Below are 22,806 nucleotides of genomic sequence, written 5' to 3' on the forward strand. Positions count from 1 at the left end.
AATTGAACTATCAAATCCCAGTGTAAGTGTTAGCTTTAATCACAAGAGGGTCAATTGAGTGTAGTACAATCAATTTCTGACTGACTCTTCTTGCTGTCACAGATGGTTAGTCAAGTATCTCCAAAAGATTATCTTACACCACTGAACCTGGAGATTTGATACCAAAGGAGATATGCCCTTATAGGATAATGGGAGTCAACAAAGGACTCCGAAATGCCAAAGGAGATTTGCCCAATTTGGACTGAATATTTTCACAGAAAGAAACTGTTGAGAGAGGTTTCCAGAAGTACAATATCATAGAGCTACAGCTATCAGATTCTTTTTTTTTTTTGGGTTTCTGTTTTTTTCTTTCCTCCCTCTTTTTGAGTAGTGGTTTCCTGGAATGAAAATTTCTAGCTATTGGAGGAAACAAACCAATAATAAAAAAAAGCCAAAGGGGATTTTGTCTACAAAAAGGGTGGAGTTCCTAGAAGAATCACATATGAATGATACTACTTTTACAGCCTAAAAAAAGTTACTTTCATATATTATTACTGGAATGAATCCAACCAAAAGAAATTAAAGAACTTTCTGCCAAAGGAGATTTGCCCTTTTCAGTTAATCTTCAAACATAAGTAATTGCCATAAAGGAAAAAGAAATTCCTCTTCCATATTGCCAAAGAAGATTTGCCTCGACAACAAAGCCAAGCACACATCAGCTGTATCTGGTACCAAGTTAAATTGGAAAAAACATAGAACCAATAAAATTTCAGAGTTGTAATTAGCAATTCAACAGAAATGTTTTCTGCTCCTAATTGATTCACAGTTAGACAGGCAATTACCAGATGACACAATCATCAATGGCAAAAGGGCTTCTAATCTTTTACCAGATCAACTCTTTTGATCCTGCAACATGATGACTAGTGATTACTTTCTCTAACATCTTTCAATATGAAAAGAAAATGGAAGGAACAAAAGAATGAACTTCCAGACAGGAAGCTACCTTTCTTTTGTAATAGTAGTAGAAAGACAGAAAGCTGATATTAAGATCAAACTGGTAAACTCCTTTAATAAATGAACAAACTTTAATTGTAAACCAAATAAATGGAATCTATAGTAACCTCTGTGAGTTTAAATCAGTAACAGTAGAAACTAGAAGTTTTAAAAAAAGAGAATTCCTAATTTTCTCAAGATTCCTTCCATCTTCATATAATCACATGGTTATATAAAATTAAAATTGAAAAATATAATGCATGAAAGTAACCTAACACGGTGGCTAGCACCCAACTTTGTACGGAAACAAGGAAACAATGACAAAAGAATTTGGTCTGTGAAATAGTCAAGAGAAAGAAACAGGGTGAAAAACGTACACATAGGAAACAATTATAATTTACCATGCATGACACAATCTATAATGTCTTGTCAATTAAACTACAAGTTTTATTTGCTTTGGTGGTAAGAATAAACTCATCAAAAGCATTCTTTTGGATTTTGTCGAACCTAAACGTTCTTAAACGACAATAACAGTTAATGGAAGAGCCAAACTCTATCATTAGAATGAGTTTACTGAGATAGAAGTTGAAATACAAAACCCCAAAACAAACAAGTAAATTGAAGGTGATGAATAGTTAAAGAAAAGAAGGTGAATTGCAGAGCAAGAAAACTGTACCATTTGCACCATTGAGATGATTGGACCCATATAAGGGTATAAGAGATATAGACCCAATAAAGCCTCATCACTCTAAACAACAAAAGAAGGAACTCCACCCACAACATAACAAATTTGAAAGTAGGGTACCTCTCAAAAATCAGAACTTTGCTTTCAGCTTAAAAGAAAGATACTATCTTTCTCTTTTCTTCTTAGATAATAACTTTTTTTCTTGTGGTTTTTAGAAGAAGGAAGAAATGGTTATTTGTTCAGATAGGCCTAGTTCCACGCCCGGTTCCACCATCCTCCAACCCACCACCGAGCCTTGGAACCACCATTGCAGGGAGACACAAACACACACACAGTCTCTCTCTCTCTCTCTCTCTCTCTCTCTCTCTATCTCTCTGGTGTGAGGTGAATGGAAGCTTTTCCTTACATAGAAATAGGAGACACTATTTGAAAAAACAGCCAACAGGAATCGAAAGAAAGAAGGAAAGGGAAGAGAATATACCAAACAGTATCAGACACAAAACACTGTCACTGTCACAAAGACAGTTAAGAGTGTAATTACGTGTTTGTCCTCGTTGTATTTCATTAGAACTCTCCAACTGAAAGAAAGTAAGAAAGAAAGATCCTGATTCGACGGTTGAGTTGAGAACAAGTGAAAGTACACACTTCTATCGTAGAATTTTTAAATCATACGTTTTTTTTTTGCATATTTTTAGATTTTAATATTAAAAATAATGAATAAAAATATAAAAAAATATTTTTAAATTGTAAAAACTATATCCAAAAAATAATGTAAATATCATTATTTTTCACCTTCATTTTTCATTAATTTTTCGTTTATTCCACTCATAATATTTGTGCATGCATCACTATCAATATAATCACTAAAAGGAGAAAATAACACTACAGTAAAAAGAGGGGGGGGGATAATTAATTATTAGTCATAATTAACTTCATCTTTTGTTTAGTTAACTAAACTAAATATATAATAAGGTAAAAACTCAGGTGAAGTCGACTTCACGTGAAGTTGATACCTCAGAACCGTTAGATAAAAATTTAGTCAAATCAATCAAATCATCTAACGGCTTTCAAGTATCAACTTAACGTGAAGTCATAACAAAGAAAAAGTAAACATCTCTTAAGATATGAAGCTGTGATAGCAACATTTGTCATCAGAGGAAAAAATGAAGTACTTAAAGCCAAAAAAAATGTCATAATATATTGTGACATGGATCGACCATTTTATATGATTTTAGTGATAAAAGCACTAAATATATGGATCTAGCCATTAAGGACGGTAAAGCTAGGGTTTATTCTTCTGGATATCCATATCATCAACATATACATGGCGCTTTAAATTTCTAGGCAACACAAGGAATATCCTTGCTTATTGATGCTTTAAAACTTAGCGGGGGGTGGTTTTTACATAAAAGCGTTGTGTTAGCCTGGTCCAAACAACTTTTAAGAATGGTATAAAATTATTAAATTGCTAACCACATCAAGTGATGGGAGTCATAATATAGTGGATATGACTGAAAAAAGTGACGATATTATAATATTATAAAAAAATATATGCAATTTAATTTATTTTTAATATATATTTTATTTTATACTTAATAGTTAATTTTAGTGACTAATTTTAGTATACACGTAACATAATATATTTAAATATATAATAGCTAATTTTTGTGTGTACATGTTTTTTTATTATTCAATAATTATAGTAAAATTGAAATTATAGTATTATGAAATCAAATTGTAATAAAATAAAAAAAACCAACATTTAATATAAGTCATAAAATATCGATACAAATTTTAATTACATCTACAATTGTAACTGCAAACTGCAATTTAAGATCTAAAGATTTGCTATATAAAAGAATTCTCATAATAAGAAAGAATATCCTATCCAAAATAAGGATAAGTTATTGACATATGCCAAATCTAAGAATATCCTTGCATAATTAGTGGGAATGTTTTACACCAAAATGTTGCATTATTAGTTATTGCTTGATCTAACAAGTAATCCAACCATTTCTATAGGACCCAATCAATTTGTCCTATAGTATTTATTATGTATATGAAATTGAATGAACCAAAAGAATAGAGGAAATTATTTAGATTTTTTAAAATAAGGTGGGTATATGTCCAGTTGGAAACGCATAATATATATAAACTGAAAATGACTAACCTCCTTATGAGAGTTTTAAAAACCTTTTCTTTTCTCTTTTTGCTCTCATGGGTGGATTCCACATTGACTACTGTTCTTTTTGTACTTTGTTCATTTTTATGAATGTGCTCTCTAGATTTAGATTTCATTCCAAATCCCAATAACTCTTTGATGATTGCAATGGAGTATACGAAGGTTCTTCTTTAATAATAAAGCATTTATAAATTAAAGTAGCACTTTAATTTGTGGCAGTGTTTTGGGTGTTGCAAATCTAACCTAGCTATTACTTCTTTATACCCAACTACTTTAATTTATTATCTCACAAGTTTCTTTAGTTTCAAAAACTAGAACTTGAATATCATTTAGGAATCAACAACAATCCATGTTTCTTAGGTGTATGCGAAGAGTTTAATTTAGAATTTTAATTTGACAAAATGCTATTAGTCACTGTAGAATAAGGTCAGAAAAATTTAACCAATCTTCATATATAATTGTATTGTAGTGCCAAAAAGAACTTGGAAGTATTTATTTCTTGACCTTAGTGAAGAAAGACAGGTGCTAATTAAATTTACTAACTTTTGTTTTTTAAATATATGTGCTGGGTCATCGATCTCTCAATTTCTTGGATGATTAGTTGCAATGCAACTTGCATTTTTCTTCAATTTTTTGCTCCATTTTACAAGTGCTCAAACTTTGGTAAAGCAAAAAAAAAAAGTTTCCATAAATGCTACATGGATATATTCCAGTCGTTGCCAAAGCTCCTCTTTATTTCTTTTCTTGTTTTTTTTTTTTAAATTCAACAATTTGTCTCTGGTACATTAAATTATTTGCATAGTGGATCACTTGGATTTAACAACTAGGTAGATCATCAGTGTGCTCAAATGAATTAGGGATAGTAACACTATCCGAATCTGTAGGTACCTATCCTGTCTTTTTCCGTTCGGGACGATTTTTTAACGGGGCGGGATAAAGTTTAGGTTAAACCCGCCCGATATATATATAAAATAATTAGTAAAATGATTAATAATATTGTATCATATTTAAATTTTTACTTTAATTTATGTTATGTATGTAATTATGATTATATAAATTTTAAAATTTAATTTTATTTGTTAGATTTTAATAATTATAAAGACGGGTTAGGGTTTAACTTTTTACTATCCGTAAATAGAAATGGAGCAATGTGGGTAATTGTAGCGTAGGGCAAAAATCCGCCCTATTGCCACTCATAAAGTGAACGTATTATAGCAAAAATAAATAAATAAATAAATAAAAATAAAAAAAATAATCAAAGAAATATTTCTAATATATATATAAAGGAAATTTAAATATATGGAAAAAAATTGGTCGAATTTAAGTGAGAGTTACACCAGAGTTCGTTATATATAGATAGATTATAACTCTAATCAACTAACTAATATATTGTCTAACAAGCGAAGATGCTATAAATTATTGGGTTCAAATAAATGGGTTATCAAGGAATGTTTTGGATTTTACATAGAACAAGAAATACCTTTTAAGAGTTAAGAGTAAATTAAGACCATTATATAAGACTATAGTTATATGGCTATGAGACTCCGTGTTAATTCATTATGATATAATTAAATTACATTAGTTAAGTAACTAATTTATTTATCTATTTTAAATAAATGTTAAAAACTTAGATTTTATCTTTATGTATGTAATAATTTACTGACGAATAATAAATTATTAAATAAAATTTAAATTTATAATAAAATTAATTTTTAATTTATTAAATTGGGAGATAACATGAGAAATTAAAAATTGATTACGATAATGGCCAATATCCACTTACTGATCCCTCTTGTTCATGGTGCGTGCATGCAGAATATGGAGGATGTAAATCTTGAAGGAATATACTTAAAGCTAGGTGCATCAAGATTTGAGCCACCTTTGGCAATTGGCACTACCATTACAATTATTAATTAATTAAATGCTTGTGAAATGGTTTGTTTGCGTGTCATTTTTGTCTCTGTCCAGTGTTTTACTTAATTATTATTGTGATGGAAAACTATAGATATTAAACCATCAAGCTTATTAAATGCAAATCATAGGTGGCAGAAGAGATTGCACACGTCTTAAAATGACAAGCTAATTAAGGTGGTTCATGCTTATGCAGGAAAACACAGCACCTCAATCAACCATGATTTTGTTTTAGAGCAAGATTATTACATAGGGCCACATGTATGTACTGCCATAGTAAATCTCAAATTTGAGTCATCTTTCCATTTTGTTAATAAAATTAATTAAATTAACCTTATCATGCATAGTGAAATAGATTATTTATGTGATTTTAGGAGCACTTTCAGAACAACAATGTCACTTGTCAGTGGCAAACAAAAAACATGCTATCATAGAGTAAATGAGAGGTTGAGAACATGTTAAGTCAATTTCTGCAAAATGCTAGGGAAAAAAATAGAATTTGTCTTAATAATATTAAATATTGTGATAATTAATGAATATTAAATAAAATAAATTTTAATTATTTTTTATTAAATTTTTTTGTTATTAAATATTTTCGTTCTCTAATTTATATATGCTACTTATAAAACACGGACACTTTGTTAAGTTGTCGTATTATATGTCAGATATATTTCAGATACGACATTTATCGACACCTGTGTCTGCTGTGTCCAACCATATCATGTCTTAATAAAATAAAAAAAATTTTCAAACACACTTGGACAGACCTAAATATCATTACATGTCAACGTATCCAGTCTTATTCTTAACTTGTATTCTTGAAATGAATTTAGAAATGATATATTGTAAGAATAAAGGAAGGATAATTTTAAGAAGTAAAATAAATGAGTTTTAATAGGAGAAAACTCAAAAATGTTTAGTAAAAAATTTTTGTCGGAGAATTTTATTCTTATTCGTTGAAGTTATAGCACAGAGATTCTATATATATGTCTCTAAAATTGTAATTGAAGTTAATAACAATAACAATATTCTTATTCACATCATCTTATAGAGTTAGTTAGAAGAAATCTTTCATATTGGTTTTTCCTCTTTACAAAATATATAACGAGTGCATTATTGTGAGTAGTGTTCAATTTCATATTACTTTGTATCTATTAGAAGTCAAAATTTCACTGTAGACTCAACAATTGGTATCAAGAGCCAACGTTATATTATTCATTATTTGCGTGGTAAAATTTAATTTTGAATATAATGGCTTCTACTAGTGGTAATGCTAAAGTAAGTAAATATGAAATCGAAAAGTTTAATGGGAAAATGATTTTTCTTATTGGAGGATGCAGATGAAAAATCTGCTTATATCACAAAAATTACACAAGACACTGGCAAAAAAAGAGAAAAAGCTAGAGGAAATGAAAGATAGATGATGATTGGGAAGAATTAGATCTTGAGATGCGGGCTGCAATAATCTTATGCCTTGAGAGGGATGTTACTTTTTTGGTAAATGAAGAAGCAACTGTAGCAGACATTTAGGCAAAGTTAGAGAATAACTTCATGACGAAGACTCTAACTAATAGGATCTACTTAAAATTCAAATTGTATACATGCAAGATGGAAGAAGATACCTCAATCCGAGAATATATCAATAAGTTTGATAGGATTATATCAAACTTAAAGGATATAGATGTGAAAGTTGATGATGAGGATCAGACACTCATATTGTTACTTTAATTACCGAAGTCCTATGAAAATCTGGTGCAGACATTGATACTGGTGGGTGACACTTTGACCATGGATGAGACAAGAGCATCATTTTTAGCGGATGATCTATGTAAGGTTGCTACAAGTGTAATGTCATCTCCAAATAGAAAAGAGTATAATGATCAAGCACAAGGATTATTTGCGGTTAGAGGACGGACTAATGAAAGAGAAAAAGGTAATAAGCATGGAAAGTCTAGGTCAAAATCTAGACTTTACACGGAGAGAACATGCTTTAAATGTGGGAAGTCTGGACATTTCAAAACAAATTGTCCAAATAAGAAGATGACTTTTAAGAAACAGAACAATGACAATCCAAAAGAAAAGCAAGAAGTAAGCTACATTTCAAATGATGAGGAGGACTGTTACTCTGTGACAGAAAAATCTTATGAAATGTTCGATAAGTGGATTCTTGATTCAGGAGCATCTCACCATATGTGCCCAAATAGGAAGTGGTTTACTACCTATCAAAGCATAAATGGTGGCACAATTTTAATGGCCAATGATCATGCTTGTAAAAATGTGGGGTTGGGTACTATAAGAATCAAGATGCATGATGGAATAGTAATAACCTTAAAGGATGTGAGACATATTCCAGACTTGCGAAAAAATCTTATCTCCATAGGTTTGTTGGAGAAAAATGATTGCAAAATAGTTACGAAAAATGGAGTACTAAAATTTGTTCGTGGTTCTTTGGTAGTGATGAATGGAGTTCGTTATGGTAATCTTTATTCTCTTTTGGGGACAACAGTCACAGATGAGTTAGCAATTGAAATTGGTGGAAGTAGAGATCAAACAAATTGCACAAGAATATGACACATGCGGCTTAGACATATGTCAGAGAAATGTCTATCATTGCTTTGTGGACAAGGTTTGCTAAAGAATATGAAAAAACCACAAATAGAATTGTGAGTATTGCGTGTATGGAAAGGCACACAGGGCGAAGTTTTCTACAAGCAAGCACAAAAGCAGAGGGTTGTTAGACTACGTGCATACTGATGTTTGTGGCCCGTCTAAAGTTACTTCCAAGGGTGGTTCCAGGTATTTTGTTACTTTTGTTGATGATTATTTCAGATATGTTTGGGTTTACTTCCTCAAGTATAAGAATGAGGTATTCGACACTTTTAAGCGATAAAGAGCAATGGTTGAAAACCGAACAGGTATGAAGCTGAAAACTCTACGATCAGATAATGACACAGAGTACACAAATGGGGTTTTCAAAGAGTTCTGTGATCGAGAAGGCATTATGAAACACTGGACAGTTAGAGAAACACCACAACAGAATGGAATCATTGAACGACTGATCGTACACTACTTGAGAAGGCACGATGTATGCGCTCTAATTTTGGGTTAGGCAGAGAATGGTGGGCGGAGTCAGTTGCTACAGCTTGCTACATAGTGAACCGATCCCCACATTCTTCTCTAGATGGAGACACACCTTATAAGGTGTGGTCAAGGAAACATGCAGATTATGAGAAATTCAGAATTTTTGAATGTACAGTCTATTATCATGTCAAAGATAATAAGCTTGATGATAGAGCTAAAAAGGCAATCTTTTTGGGGTATTCAAGAGGAGTTTAAGGGTATCGTCTTTGGAGCGTAAATGATTCTAAGTTTGTAATTAGTAGGGATGTTACTTTTGATGAACGATCTATGGTAGCTTTGTCTAAAGATACGATGTTAGATGATGGTGATGTTGAAAAAACTTCAAATACTCAAGTGGTGGAGATAGAGTCTAAATATCAACAAATAGATTCTAATAATGTTCAGGTGGAGCATCCTAATACTACTCGAGTAGATGCAGAGGATAAACTTGATCATGAGGAGATTTAGTAAGAAAATGCACATGCATTACAACAGCAGCAGCAGGATTTTTTGGCATCCACTAGGCCAAAGAGGAATTATAAATTCATTCAAAAATTTGGGTCAGACAAGTCTCAGAGACATTATGGGCAGGTAAACTTGGTAGATTATGTACTCTCGGTGGAGGATGATGAGCCGGTCACCTTCAAATTTGCTATCAAAGACAAAGATATAAAAAGTTGGTTGGTCGCCATGAAAGAAGAGATGCAATCTCTCCATAAGAACAAGACATGGGAGGTGGTCCCGTTGCCCGTAGAAAAGACTGCAATTGGTTGTAAATGGGTGTATAAAAGAAAAGAAGATCTTACTAAGTCAGATGATACAAGATTCAAAGCAAGGTTAGTAGCAAAGGAATTTGCACAAAAAGAATGTGTTGATTACAACGAGATATTTTCTCCTGTGGTGAAGTACATTTTTCATAAAGGTGCTTTTGAGTCTTGTTGCTTAGGGTGATCTTGAGTTGGAACAGCTAGATGTAAAGACAGCTTTCTTGCATGGTAACTTAGAGGAAGAAATTTACATGTATCAACTTGAGGGTTTCAAGGTTAAGGGTAAAGAAAATCAGGTATGTCGCTTAAATAAATCGCTATATGGATTAAAACAATTTCCTCGACAGTGGTATAAGCAATTTGACTCCTTTATATTAAAACAAGATTTTTTCAAAAATAATTATTATTATGTATACATTCATAAGCTTTCTGGAAGTGATTATATCTATCTTCTATTGTATGTGGATGACATGCTTATTGCTTTTAAGAGCAAGGTGGAGATAGATAGGTTAAAGGTTCAACTTGGTAAAGAATTTGAAGCAAAAGATTTGGATGTTGCACGAAAAATATTAGACATGAAAATTAAAAGAAAGAGACCAAGCCAAAAATTGTTATTGAGCCAGAGAAGGTACATTGAGCGCATTATTGAAAGGTTCGAAATGAAAAATGCTAAGTCAGTAGTAACACCGTTGCCTCCACATTTCAAGCTTTCTAGTAAACAATCTCCCACAACAGCAGAAGACAATGCTTACATGAAAAATGTACCTTATGCTAGTGCAGTCGGTACTCGGTAGCCTAATGTATGCTATGGTGTGTACATGCCCAGATATTTCACAGGCAGTCAATATTGTTAGCAGGTTCATGGCAAATCCGGATAAAGCACACTAGGAAGCAGTATAGTGGATATTAAAGTACTTGAAGGGTACCATTGATATAAGTTTATGCTTTAGTGGAAAATCATGTCAAATCAACGGTTTTGTTGATTCTGATTATGCTAGTGATCTAGACAGAAGACGTTCTATGACCGGTTATGTATATAAAATACAAGGTGCTCCAGTTAGTTGGCGATCGATGCTACAAGTTACAGTGACACTATCTACTACAGAGGCTAAGTACATGATAGTAGCAGATGGGGTGAAAGAAGCATTGTGGCTAAAGGGTCTTTTAGATGATTTGGGGGTTTCAGCAAAATTGCGTGAATCTGAGTTGTGATAGTTAAAGTGCAATTTATTTGGCTAAAAATCAGGTTCATCATGCTCGTACCAAGCATATTGATGTAAGATATCACTTCGTGCATGATATTATAGAGAAAGGCAACATTTCTCTTGTAAAAGTACACATAGATGAAAATTTCGCAGACATGCTGACTAAAGTAGTGTCAGAAAGCAAGTTCTAACACTGTTTGAAATTGCTCAATGTTGTTCCATGTTAGGTATGGAGATACGAATACCATATTTTGATCGTCCAAAATTTGAGTAGATTTCAAATTGTGACCGAGGTGGAGAATTGTGAGAATAAAGGAAGGATAGGAGTAATTTTAGGAAGTAAAATAAATGAGTTTTAATAAGAGAGAACTCAAAAATGTTTAATAAAAAATTTTTGTCGGAGAATTTTATTCTTATTCATTGAAGTTATAGCATAGAAATATTATATATACGTCTCTAGAATTGTAATCGAAGTTAATAACAATAACAATATCCTTATTTACATCATCTTATAAAGTTGGTTAGAAGAAATCTTTCATATTGCTTTTTCTCTTTACAAAATATATAGCGAGTATTATTGTGAGTAATGTTCAATTTCATATTATTTTATATCTATTAGAAGTCAAAATTCTACTGATTATAATTTATTTAAAAATACTTTATATTTTATATATATGTTCTGGTCTTGTATTTTATAAAATTTTAAAATTTGTATATCTGCGTGTCGCGTCTCATGTGGTGTATCTTAATATGCTACTATGCATTTATTAATTAAAAGTAAGTTCTATAGTATAGAAATGAGAGGATTTCTATACCTATAGATATATGTTGACTGATTAAAAAGTTTGACAAATATTTAGAGAAACAAAGTCTATATTCTTTGCAGCAATGATACAGAAAAACTTTCTTTTTTAGCATAAAGTTTAAGTGAGTAATTATTTTCATTATGACTAATTATGTTGACATAACAACAGACCTCATCATAAGCTGAATTTCTTTTTTATTATTGTTCGAAAAATAACGACTCAGTCTAAGCGGTCATTTATTATACTAACAAATCATAAATTGCCAAACCAATAAAAGAAACACATGTATCAAGTATTAACCATTTAATCCAAATTTATTTTTTATTTACAAAATATATAGTAAATTAGTTTATATGGCAATATTGTTTAAAAATAAACGGTTGTATGATATATCTAATAAAAAAAATATTTGTGTCATAAGTTTCATATTCTTAAAATGTCTTAGAAATATGTTCACTGTCACAAAATTTAAAAATTGTAAATAACAATATGACAAGTGGTATTTTTTATTGTTAACTATTAATTTAATTAAATGTATTTAGTGAATTTAGATGTTAGCAAAAATTAGTGTAATTTATTTTATTTTAATAATAAAAAGATCATTCAGTATACATTGCTCATAATATAAAAAAAAGAAAAAAATTAATTACAAATCGATATTGTTAGTATGACTAATTATGTAATATGTGAGCTGTATTTCTGGAATACATTACAATTGTATTTTGGCTTACAATATAATATAATGAATATGTCTTTTATTTCTCTATACTTTTACGAAATTTTTAATTAGGTCTTTATATTTTTTTTTAATTGAGTCCTTGTTCTAATTTTTTTCAATTGGGTCTTTATACCGTTTTTTTCTTTTATTGGGTTCTTACACCAAAATTTTTTTTAGTTGGATTCCTATACAATTAAATTAATTACTGTTAAAAATGACCTAATTAAAAAAAATTTGGTGCAAAGACCAAATTAAAAATAAAAAAATATAGAAATTTAATTGAAAATTTTGCAAAACTATAAGAACTAACGGAATAATTAAATCTTTATTTAGATCTAGCAAAATTTACTATAATAGTAATAACAATAATAAATATGGATTAAAAATAAAAATAATAAGTTAGTTTATTAAAAGATTAAGATAATTCAAAGTTCAAACAAAATAAAATATATAAACTGAAGCCTTTTTTTAATAGTTGTTAAAGATCGATGAGAAAAATAATTTTTGTGGTGAGATCTATCATCATCTTACTAAATTTAATTTTAATTAATATAATTAGTCAATCAAAATTTTGAACTAATCACTTGCAAAAAACACAAGATTTTTGTACTGTTTCTGTAAAGAGTGCAGATTTTGTTTCATTTTAAACACTTGTCAAACTCTCTAATAAATTAACACATATCTATAGATATAAAAATTTTTTCCTTTCTACATCATAGAACTCACCTTAATTAAATATCCAATTTAATTTGTGGTGTAAAATTTTGATTGATAACATAGTAATCATGACTACACACACCTAAAATCAATCCATGGTTAGTAGTAAAATAATCCTTAGCTTTCCCTCCGCTAAATACCACAATTACATAAACAAGTAAAATAGCATTCCAATTTCCAACTGTGAAATTTGGAACCCACCACAAGTGGGGTAGTGCTTCTGGCTGGTAAATATATTATTCAAAAGTCACAACACTACTGAAGTGGACTTTCACAAACACACACGTGCATTTATTTAATTTGATACTAAGATTTTTTTTCCTTTTGTTTCTTTGAACCTTCTTAGCATCAGTCAAGCACTGCACCCATGCAATTATAGCGGTACATACAGTCGTGGAGTTTAGTTCAGACAAGGGGTGGCCATGGCCCCCAAACTTTTATTAAAAAAATTAGTAATATTTTTTTAAAAAATAAAAAATAGTTCAGTTGGCTCAAATATTTTATTATGACTTAAAATATCAAAGTTTAATCTTCATCTCTTGTTTTTATTGCACAATAATTTTTAGTTTTAAACATTCAAAATATATTAGATTTGGAATGAATTGAGTGTATTCGCATTTCGCAGCTCTCTATTCAATAAGCAACACTCCCTTTACCTTTGAGTTCAAATATAAAAAATTAGGTATTTTTTATTTATGTAATTTAATATTATTTTATATTTTACCGTTTATTTAATTTAATTTTTTATATGATAAAAAATATTAGAATATTCAATAAGTATTGATATTATTGTATGCGTATAAATTGATAAAAAAATTCAATAAATATTATAAATTTTAATATTTGTCCTTCTAATTTCTTTTTTACATATTTTACTGGATATATATTCAAATTTTTATATAAAATAGTCATAAAAAATCAAAGAGTTGATGATGCATTTTTTAAGAGGAAGGCTAATATTCAAAAAGAAAAACATATAACTTTTATAATATCAACATTTGTAGATAGTTCTTCTACTTTAATGAATCACGAAGAAAGTAAGATACAACCTTCAAAAGTTTAAAGAGTTACGTCTGATGAGTTTGACCTTAATTCTTTAGAACGATACCCTGAAAAATGGTTTTAAATTTGGCAATATTACCCAAATCAGAAAGATGAGGTTAGACGAGCTTATCTTAAATGAGATTCATATCAAAAGCATCTTGACAATTATCTTCTATCTGGCCCCCCCAAAATTTCGTTTCAAGCTCCGCCACTGGGTACATATCTATCTACCCATAACATATTTTTATTTTTCCAACTATGAATTTTGTAAAATCATGATCTTTCTCTCATTTGTCTGACCAGAATGGAAAACCTTTAAGATAGTGGCCCATGTTTTGCTAATAGATTCTAATCGAAACCCAACATGCACCATGGCATTAAATAAATATATAATTGAAAAATAAATAAATATTAAGTGAATATTATGGTGCCTATCATATTGTACCTAAATTACTAAAAAGGATAAATAAATAATATTTAATAAATTTTACATGATTTATTTTTTATTTTAAATATTTTATTTTTTACTTTAAAAGATAAGTTAGATAATTTGGATACCATAACAAAGACACCATACAACTCACCATAAGTTTTTGATTTTGTAAGCACGATTTAATTCAGAATTCAAGATTATATTTTGTGACTTATTTTAAAAAGGAGTTACATATATAAATTGAATCATGAAACATAACCTGGAGGACTAAATAAAACGTTTATATATATATCTATATTGTATAGTATATAGTGGGTAGTGGGAAGAAGTGGAGTAACTATTGCAACAAACAATTCATTAACATAATCATAATTAAAACGAAAGTGGGAGTTAAGGGGAAGTGCTTTACAATGTGGCAAGTCCTAATATGCAATGTAGCTAGAGAAGATTGATAGCTGACAAAGAAAGTGACTCCACTTACAGCCACTTTCTTCCATCGAACCAGATATTATTCTTCTAATAATCTTCTTTTTAATTAACCTAACCATTCCAATGACCCACCAACTTACAATATTAGAAGGCAGCAGAGAGGAAACAAAAAGAAAAGTCTAACACACATTTTTTATTTTCTTAAGTATTTGAAATTCCACATAGTTTTTAAAAATTTACAATATATTGTTTCTTTTTTTTTTCTTTTAACATAATTTCTTAATAGAATGACTAACAATATTTCTAATCAAATAAAATGGGCAGAGTACATTTTGGAATTATAAAAAATATAAATGCAAACTTCTTAAGGGATTAATGTTCTATGTATAAAGTACAAATTATAAAAGTTGGAAGTAAATAGTACCAATCAGATGTTCATATAGCAGACTAAATTTAGTGGTGAGTTTAAAACTTTAAATCACCAAATGTCCAGTTAAGAGAAAGTCCAGCAGTACTGGCACATTGGTCATGTCTATGTCTGTGATGTGTGATATAAAGGGATCAATGCAGAGGATATTCATGAATTTGAAGTATGATTCCAAGCATAATATGCATTTCAAGATGGGAGAGCCTTAATATATTATGGGTTCGGGGGTTTACCCAATTTGGTAGTGGTATAATAAATTTTGCCATTGCCCATCTGAAATAATCAATAGAACAGGAGAAAAGGTTTTCAGCTTGGGATATTTTGATTCCAAATATAATAGGAAACTGTTGAAAATGCAAAACTCAGTTAATGGCACTATGCAATGTGTTGTAGATGTCCTTAGTTTGGGGATAATTAAACGTGTTTCACAATGACAATTGACAAAGCATGACAAGTATACTCTTTACTCTTTAGTTGCATACAAGAATGGCTATGAATGAAAGTGTGCAATCTTAGCAGATTCATCATGCAAAAAATAGGTTATGTTGTTGTCTTGGTGTATATCCAAAAAAATAGGCCACAACATATGATGCCACCAACAAATTTGGATCCTCTAAAATGAGGAAGTTGATAAAGTAGTAAAGTGAAAGATTAATCACCATTGATTTTGTAACTTCTATGAAATGTGTGTCCCACTATTTTAATTTAACAGTAGGGCTGGCAATAGGTAGGGTAGGGTAGAGTTTGGACTCTACTCTAATCCTACCCGTGGTTTGAAAATTTTATTAAAACTCTACTCTACTCTACCTGCGGGTTGAGAATCTCTTAACCCTGACCCTATCTGCACCTTAAAGTTCTAAACCCTACCCTACTCTACCCTACCTGCAGAAATATCTAATTTTTTCAAAGTAAATATAAAATTCAATCATTTCAAAATTTATACATATTAATAACATAAAAAATAAAAAACTAATGCTTTAAATTACTAAATTAACTAAATAGTTTAGTGGTTGTTTACTTATTGTAAGTCATTACTTAAAGGAGGTTGTGGGTTCAACTTTCACTTCCTTCATTATATACCTAATTTTTATAAAATATGTGTTATATACTTATATATGAAATGCGGGTAGAGTAGGGTAGGATACACCCTAAACCCATACCCTACCCTACCCTACCTGTAAGCATACATGGACCGTACCCTACCCTATCCGCAGCAGGTCGGATAGCCTACCCTATCCGAGCGGGTTGGACCGGGTTGGGTACCCGCGAGTAAGATTTGAATTGCCAGCCCTATTTAACAGTGACCAACATAAGCATGTGTTGGAACATTATAATATAAACCAGGGTATCAGGGTATCACTGAGTTACGCTGAATTTCTCTTAAGAACCCAACTAATACTCTAGTTCTGGTTCCAGTTAAAATGTGATAACTTACAATTAGTGTAACAGTAACACCTCTTTGGCTCTTTCAAGGTACATCCATAAAGAAACGTGTTTATGTTTGGGATTTGATCACACAATCTCAAGAGACTGGATGCTGCTTAAGCTAAAACTTAAACCTATCCGCAGCAGGTCGGATAGCCTATCCTATCCGAGCGGGTTGGACCGGGTTGGGTACCCGCGAGTAAGATTTGAATTGCCAGCCCTATTTAACAGTGACCAACATAAGCATGTGTTGGAACATTATAATATAAACCAGGGTATCACTGAGTTACGCTGAATTTCTCTTAAGAACCCAACTAATACTCTAGTTCTGGTTCCAGTTAAAATGTGATAACTTACAATTAGTGTAACAGTAACACCTCTTTGGCTCTTTCAAGGTACATCCATAAAGAAACGTGTTTATGTTTGAGATTTGATCACACAATCTCAAGAGACTGGATGCTGCTTAAGCTAAAACTTAAACCTCAGTGGAACCGTGTTCCAACTTTCAACCCTCTAAGCAAAAGATATTAACAAAGTAATGGTCACAGACAAATGCAGATATTTTGGATAACACAGAACCAGACATAGTTTGCAGTGTAAGAAGCACAGAATCCTTTATCTCCTTCCCTCTTTCCTTTACCCAGAAGGTCGGAACAGGACGAGAAAGCTTAAGTTCCGAGACCATTTTATTTGTGTCAGAAATTGGTACAATCAAGTGTCATGCTGTTAACTAACAACGAAGTAAAGAAGTGAATACATAATTTGTTTAGAACTTAGCCTGTTTAAGAATCAATGGATTTTGTGATCAAATTTTGCACCACTAAATATAACATTACAAGGGGGAAAAGAATTGTGTGACAAATCCCTACAAAACTTGCCAACTCATTGGGTCATCGACAATGTCCACCTAAAATGAATTTCCAGATGTAGATGGTGCCTCAAGAACAAAATCATGCTCATTACACGGCATCCAACTGTCAAACCTAAGATAGCAACTATTGTAAACAGCCAAGGGGATACATCCTTATTAAGCAGTAGCAGCAACCTTTTCCTGTTCCTTTTTAGCAGCCTTTGAAGGCTTTGAAGCTGGGACATTTTCAGGTTTCTCGATTCCTTGAATATCAGTTATCCTTAACTTGGTCAACTCCTGAACATAGGCATCAAGCATATTTAATATTAACAAATAGGGCAAAACTACATTTGATTAAATAATTCGATCCCAACATACCTGGCGATGCCCTTTGGTTCTTCGGTAATTCTTTCTTCTCTTTTTCTTGAAGATTAGAACTTTTGCATCTAATGCCTGATAAATAAGAAACATGAGCAATCATACAAATTTCCACATAGAAAACATAGATATTCAATATTTTAATCCCACCATTTGGCAAGATGAAATGTCTACAAATTTTACCAAGTGTCGTCTTCAAATTCACTACTAAAATTCAATAAGAAACCCTTTAATACACATACATAACGAAAATGCATGCAATCATCAGTTTTTGGTTTAACTATAATATTATTATAATGAAATCAAATGATTATAATTGTAGAATTAAGTGTACTATATAAGTCTTGCAGTCATCTTAAGATGAGAAACTTATGACATTTAAAAACTAAATCATAATTCTGACTCCATCTCATCATGATAGCAGGAAGCAAGTCTTTTAATGGAAAGAATTAAAGAAAAGGATTTGCAACCTAACTGAAAGAGGAAAGATCACTCTATTTGAAATATATTCGATTCCTACTGCCATAGAGCCATCTTAAGCTAAGAAAACCAAGTCCTTATAACAACTTTAAAGAAATTCAATTAAGCTGAGAAGTTTCAAACTTACATGCTCCTCAACAACAGCATGAACACCTGCATCTGGCACTATGGGTCTGCCAATGATTGTCTGACTAGGGGATCCAAGCAACAAAACTTTGTTCAGAGTCAACTGCATGGGAAGATTTAAATCAAACAAAATGAAAGAATCTATAACAAATAATTAGTACACAACACAGAAGCCATTGCTAATAACAATACTAGCATACACATTATATTGAAAGAGACATACATATACAGACCAAGAATGTAATTGCTTCAAAAATCCTTAAAACTATCGTAAAGTTACAGTAAAACTCGCTCACCCATCCTAAACACATGTACAACAGTACAAGTATTGACAAAGATTACATGTGTTTGCAATTGCAAGCAAAAGGACCACTGACCTTATCATTCACTTCACAAAATTTCAATCTTTCAGTGAAAATGGCGTCACCAATGCTCACTTTAAACTGGTGCGAACCAATCTAAACCAACAAAAACAAAGTTACCAAAGCTAAAATCGAGTTTAAACCGAAACATTTATACAAACACATGGTGAGCGAAATAAAGTGAACCTGAACAACAGCGAAAACAGGCTCGTACGGCTTGAAAACATCATCACCCTTGGTGAGTGGCCCAACCACTTTGTACCCAATATTCGCCGCCTCCGCTTCCTTCTCCTCCGGCGTGTACACTCTTTTCCCACCTGACCTCAAACCACTCTCATCTTCCCCACTTTCGCTCTCATAATCAACTTCATCATCATCGTAATCATCTTCATCCTCGTCTTCTTCCACGCCACTATCGTCCTTGCTCGCGCGATCGTCCTCTTTACCGGAAGAAGAGAAAAACCGCGGATGGTGCCATTGCGGAAGAGAACGAGATAGTGATTGGGTGAAAATGGGAAGAAAAGTTGGCGAGAGGTTAGAATTGAGATGTGGGTTTGGAAATGAGATCGATGAAGGCTTATTGAGGGCAAAGTTTGCAGCTTGGCGCGTTAAAGCTAAAGCTTGGAGACACCTCCTCCTGCTCGCCATGGACGATGAAGCAGTACTTGCAGAAGCGAAGGAAAGTTAGGTTTTTGGAGAGGTTTTCATCACTTTCTCCATTTTTTTTCCTGTTAATTGGGCCTAAGCCCAAAAATTAGGACAAAAATAGTTTAACCTTTTTTGTATGTCTACATAGAGTTGTAGCTGAAACAACTATCTTGTATAAAAATTGTGAAAGGGAAAGCCCATGAAAATTGAGATTAGATTATTTTTCTTTTGGGGCAAATGAGCTCAGTATATTCTAGTTATTCGACAAATTTTTTTGCGTTTTAATTTATTATGATCAATTATTGATTATATTTTCCTTTTTTTCTATTTTTTTTGGGTATGCTAATCCTTCAATTATAAAATAAATAATGATTTCTTGTTTTTGCGTTAATCCGTTTATAACGTGTTTGTCTTTATGCATTTTTTTTAATCTCAAATTAAAATAAAAAAGAAAGAGATATATAGACAAGTTTAGCTTTTTTAAAAGTTATATAGTGAACAACTGTTTTTATTTGACTTTAACTTTCGGTTTTGAAGGTCACTTAACATTAAATTAAATAAGTAAAAGAAATCACACGAATATCATGGCCTTTAACTTTGCTTTAGTTGCATTATAATAGAAGGATTAAGCTGTAATCCACAAAATTAAAACATGTCTACGCAACTATGTATTGATTAATCACTAAAGCATTACGTAACAATGTACAAATAAAATATATAGTAGTAATCGTTTCCCTAATAAAATAACAAGCTAAGGTTGATCCCTTATTATTGTATTTGATAATATGTGGGGCTATTCACTTTTGCTAAACACCTAATAATTCAGCCAACGTGACAACTGACAACCAATAAAAGAACATGATATAGATAAACATAAAATTAAGGCAAGTTAGTAGTTACTAATTATTATCGTTAATATTGTTATTCTCAAGACAACTTTCAGTTGTTTATATAAAATGACGATAAGACTCTTGTTTCTTTGTGAGCAGGAGGGGCTAACGCCTCTAACATAATAATATAAATGGAAGAGAATATAGTATGTTACATTTTAGTAGTATTACCATAACATTCGTACATATACAAATACAACTTGGCTTCAACAAAGTGGTTGTACAAATTAATAAAGCAACCATGCACACATATTTGTTTGTCTTTTTCTTCTCATTTTTTCCTTTCAATAATTTACTAATTCTATATAAAATAATTGATAAAAAATAAATTATATAAAGAGTAAAGATTGTAATTAGATGAAGTGTATGAGTTAAGTTGCTCATTGTAGCATATATGTGTATATTAAAATTAATTATTAAATTATATTAAACTACTAGTATATATCGAATACGTATTAAAATATTAAATATATATTAAAAACGAATTAAACTATATATATTTGTATAGAAATATATGATAAGTGATTTTGATAGTTGATTTTTTAGTGTACAGATAATATCTTTTATTTTATTAGACGTCTCTTTGATATCCATTTCAATCGTTAAATCATGAATATACATACTTAGTATGCATGTATGTTAGGTATGCTTAAGTTTTAGTAACTACCTTTAGTTGAGCTAGTTGGTTAGCCAGTCAACTGCTAAACTGAAACTAGTTAGTGGCTAGAAAATTCTAGAGACTTTTTTACTATAAGTAGCAAAACCCACTGCTACAGTAACTACTTTTCATTTTCACAATGCAATTCACATATTCATTTCTTTCTCTCTTCTTCACTTCTTCTATTTTCTCTGAACCTGCTATTAGCTCTTTGAATCTTTGATCTAGGTTCTTGATACCTTTCATGGTATCAGAGCTCTATATTCGAAAGGTCAAGAGTTCGATCATTGGTGAACTCCAAAAGTAAAAAATAGCATAAGGCAAATAAAAGAGAAAAGAAAGCCTATGCAAAAAAATCAAACAACCCCAAAAGGGGCTCTTGTTTGAGGGGGAGTGTTAGAGATATAACCATTAGTGTTACCTTCTCCTATCAGCTTAACCTTTTGGATGAGTGACTAGTTTCCACATTTTGTTTTTCAACAGGGCTTCATATTCCAAATTCATAGCTGCCTTCCATTCAGGGGATTGAAATGCTTGCTGTACATTCCTTGGCTCCAAAAGAAGCTCATATACAAGCGACAGAATGGCACAAGAATTATACAATGGAGGCAAAGCAACACAAGGCCAGTCCTCATTTGGCTATGGAAGGGGGCAGTATAGAAGAGAAAATTATAGTGATTCAAGAAATTATGAAGATTCAAGAAACTATAATCAGGGAAGAAACATAGGCATGTAGTTGAGATGGGGCTAACATTGTTGGCTGGAGCCTTAATGCCTACCAAATTTTGGGGAGAGGCATTTATAACAGTAGCCCAGTTGACTAATGTATTACCTACACCAGTTTTACATGGACAGTCGCCTACTGAAAAAATGTTTGGGAAGAAACCTCCCTATGAGAACCTAAGAGTGTTTGGGTGCCCATGCTTTCCTCACCAAACACCTTTCAACAAGCACAAATTAGATTTCAGGCCATTACCATGTACATTTGTCGGGTATGGAACAACACAGAAAGGGTAAAAGTGCCTCACTCAACAAGGGAAGATTGGTACACGAAATCGTGAGTTCACACTTCTCTCACAACTCCGCGCAGCTAACCAGCAAGTGCACTGGGTCGTCCAAGTAATACCTTACATGAGTAAGGGTCGATCCCATGGAGATTGTCGGCTTGAAGCAAGCTATGGTCATCTTGTAAATCTCAGTTCGGCGGATTCAAATGGGTATAAGATTTTGATAATAAAAAGAGAAATAAAACATAAAATAGGATAGAGATACTTGTGCAATTCATTGGTGGAAATTTCAAATAAGCATATGGAAATGCTTTGTTCCCTCTGAACATCTGCTTTCCTATTGTCGTTATCCAATCATGCGTACTCCCTTCCATGGCAAGCTGTATGTTGGTGGATCACCGTTGTCAATGGCTACCATCCGTCCTCTCAGTGAAAATATGTCCTCTATGGTTTCCCGCATGGCTAATCAGCTGTCAGTTCTCGATTATGTCGGAATAAGATCCATTGATTCTTTTGCACACTGTCACTGCGCCCAACAGTCACGAGTTTGAAGCTCGTCACAGTCA

The 22,806-nt window shown here is 31.7% G+C and overlaps 1 protein-coding gene and 1 long non-coding RNA gene across 2 annotated transcripts; both read right to left on the reverse strand.

The window, feature by feature from the left end:
- Nucleotides 1-2: 2 nt before the first annotated feature.
- LOC127745474 (uncharacterized) lies at nt 3-2,208 on the reverse strand. The gene is made up of 3 exons (XR_008006660.1): nt 1,649-2,208; nt 822-885; nt 3-704 (listed from the first exon to the last, which is right to left on the reverse strand). It is a non-coding gene; the product is annotated as an uncharacterized LOC127745474 (long non-coding RNA).
- Nucleotides 2,209-17,429: 15,221 nt separating this feature from the next.
- On the reverse strand, nt 17,430-19,805 carry LOC107480798 (50S ribosomal protein L21, mitochondrial). Its single transcript, XM_016100972.3, has 5 exons — nt 19,224-19,805; nt 19,053-19,133; nt 18,677-18,778; nt 18,070-18,144; nt 17,430-17,988 (listed from the first exon to the last, which is right to left on the reverse strand). Exons 1-5 carry the CDS (start codon nt 19,683-19,685, stop codon nt 17,869-17,871), a joined length of 840 nt encoding a protein of 279 aa, XP_015956458.1. The 5' UTR covers nt 19,686-19,805; the 3' UTR covers nt 17,430-17,868.
- Nucleotides 19,806-22,806: the final 3,001 nt, after the last annotated feature.

The sequence above is a fragment of the Arachis duranensis genome, chromosome 3 (assembly GCF_000817695.3).
Source record: "Arachis duranensis cultivar V14167 chromosome 3, aradu.V14167.gnm2.J7QH, whole genome shotgun sequence".
Lineage (NCBI taxonomy): Eukaryota > Viridiplantae > Streptophyta > Magnoliopsida > Fabales > Fabaceae > Arachis > Arachis duranensis.

Bases quoted from the DNA above. Each gene is read 5' to 3' on its own strand.
- LOC107480798 (XM_016100972.3), bottom strand. From the start codon at position 19,685: ATGGCGAGCAGGAGGAGGTGTCTCCAAGCTTTAGCTTTAACGCGCCAA. The intron at 19,134-19,223 runs GTTCACTTTATT...TTGTTGGTTTAG, and splicing joins CTGTTTTCGCTGTTGTTCAG to ATTGGTTCGCACCAGTTTAA. The intron at 17,989-18,069 runs GTATGTTGGGAT...GCCTATGTTCAG, and splicing joins GAACCAAAGGGCATCGCCAG to GAGTTGACCAAGTTAAGGAT.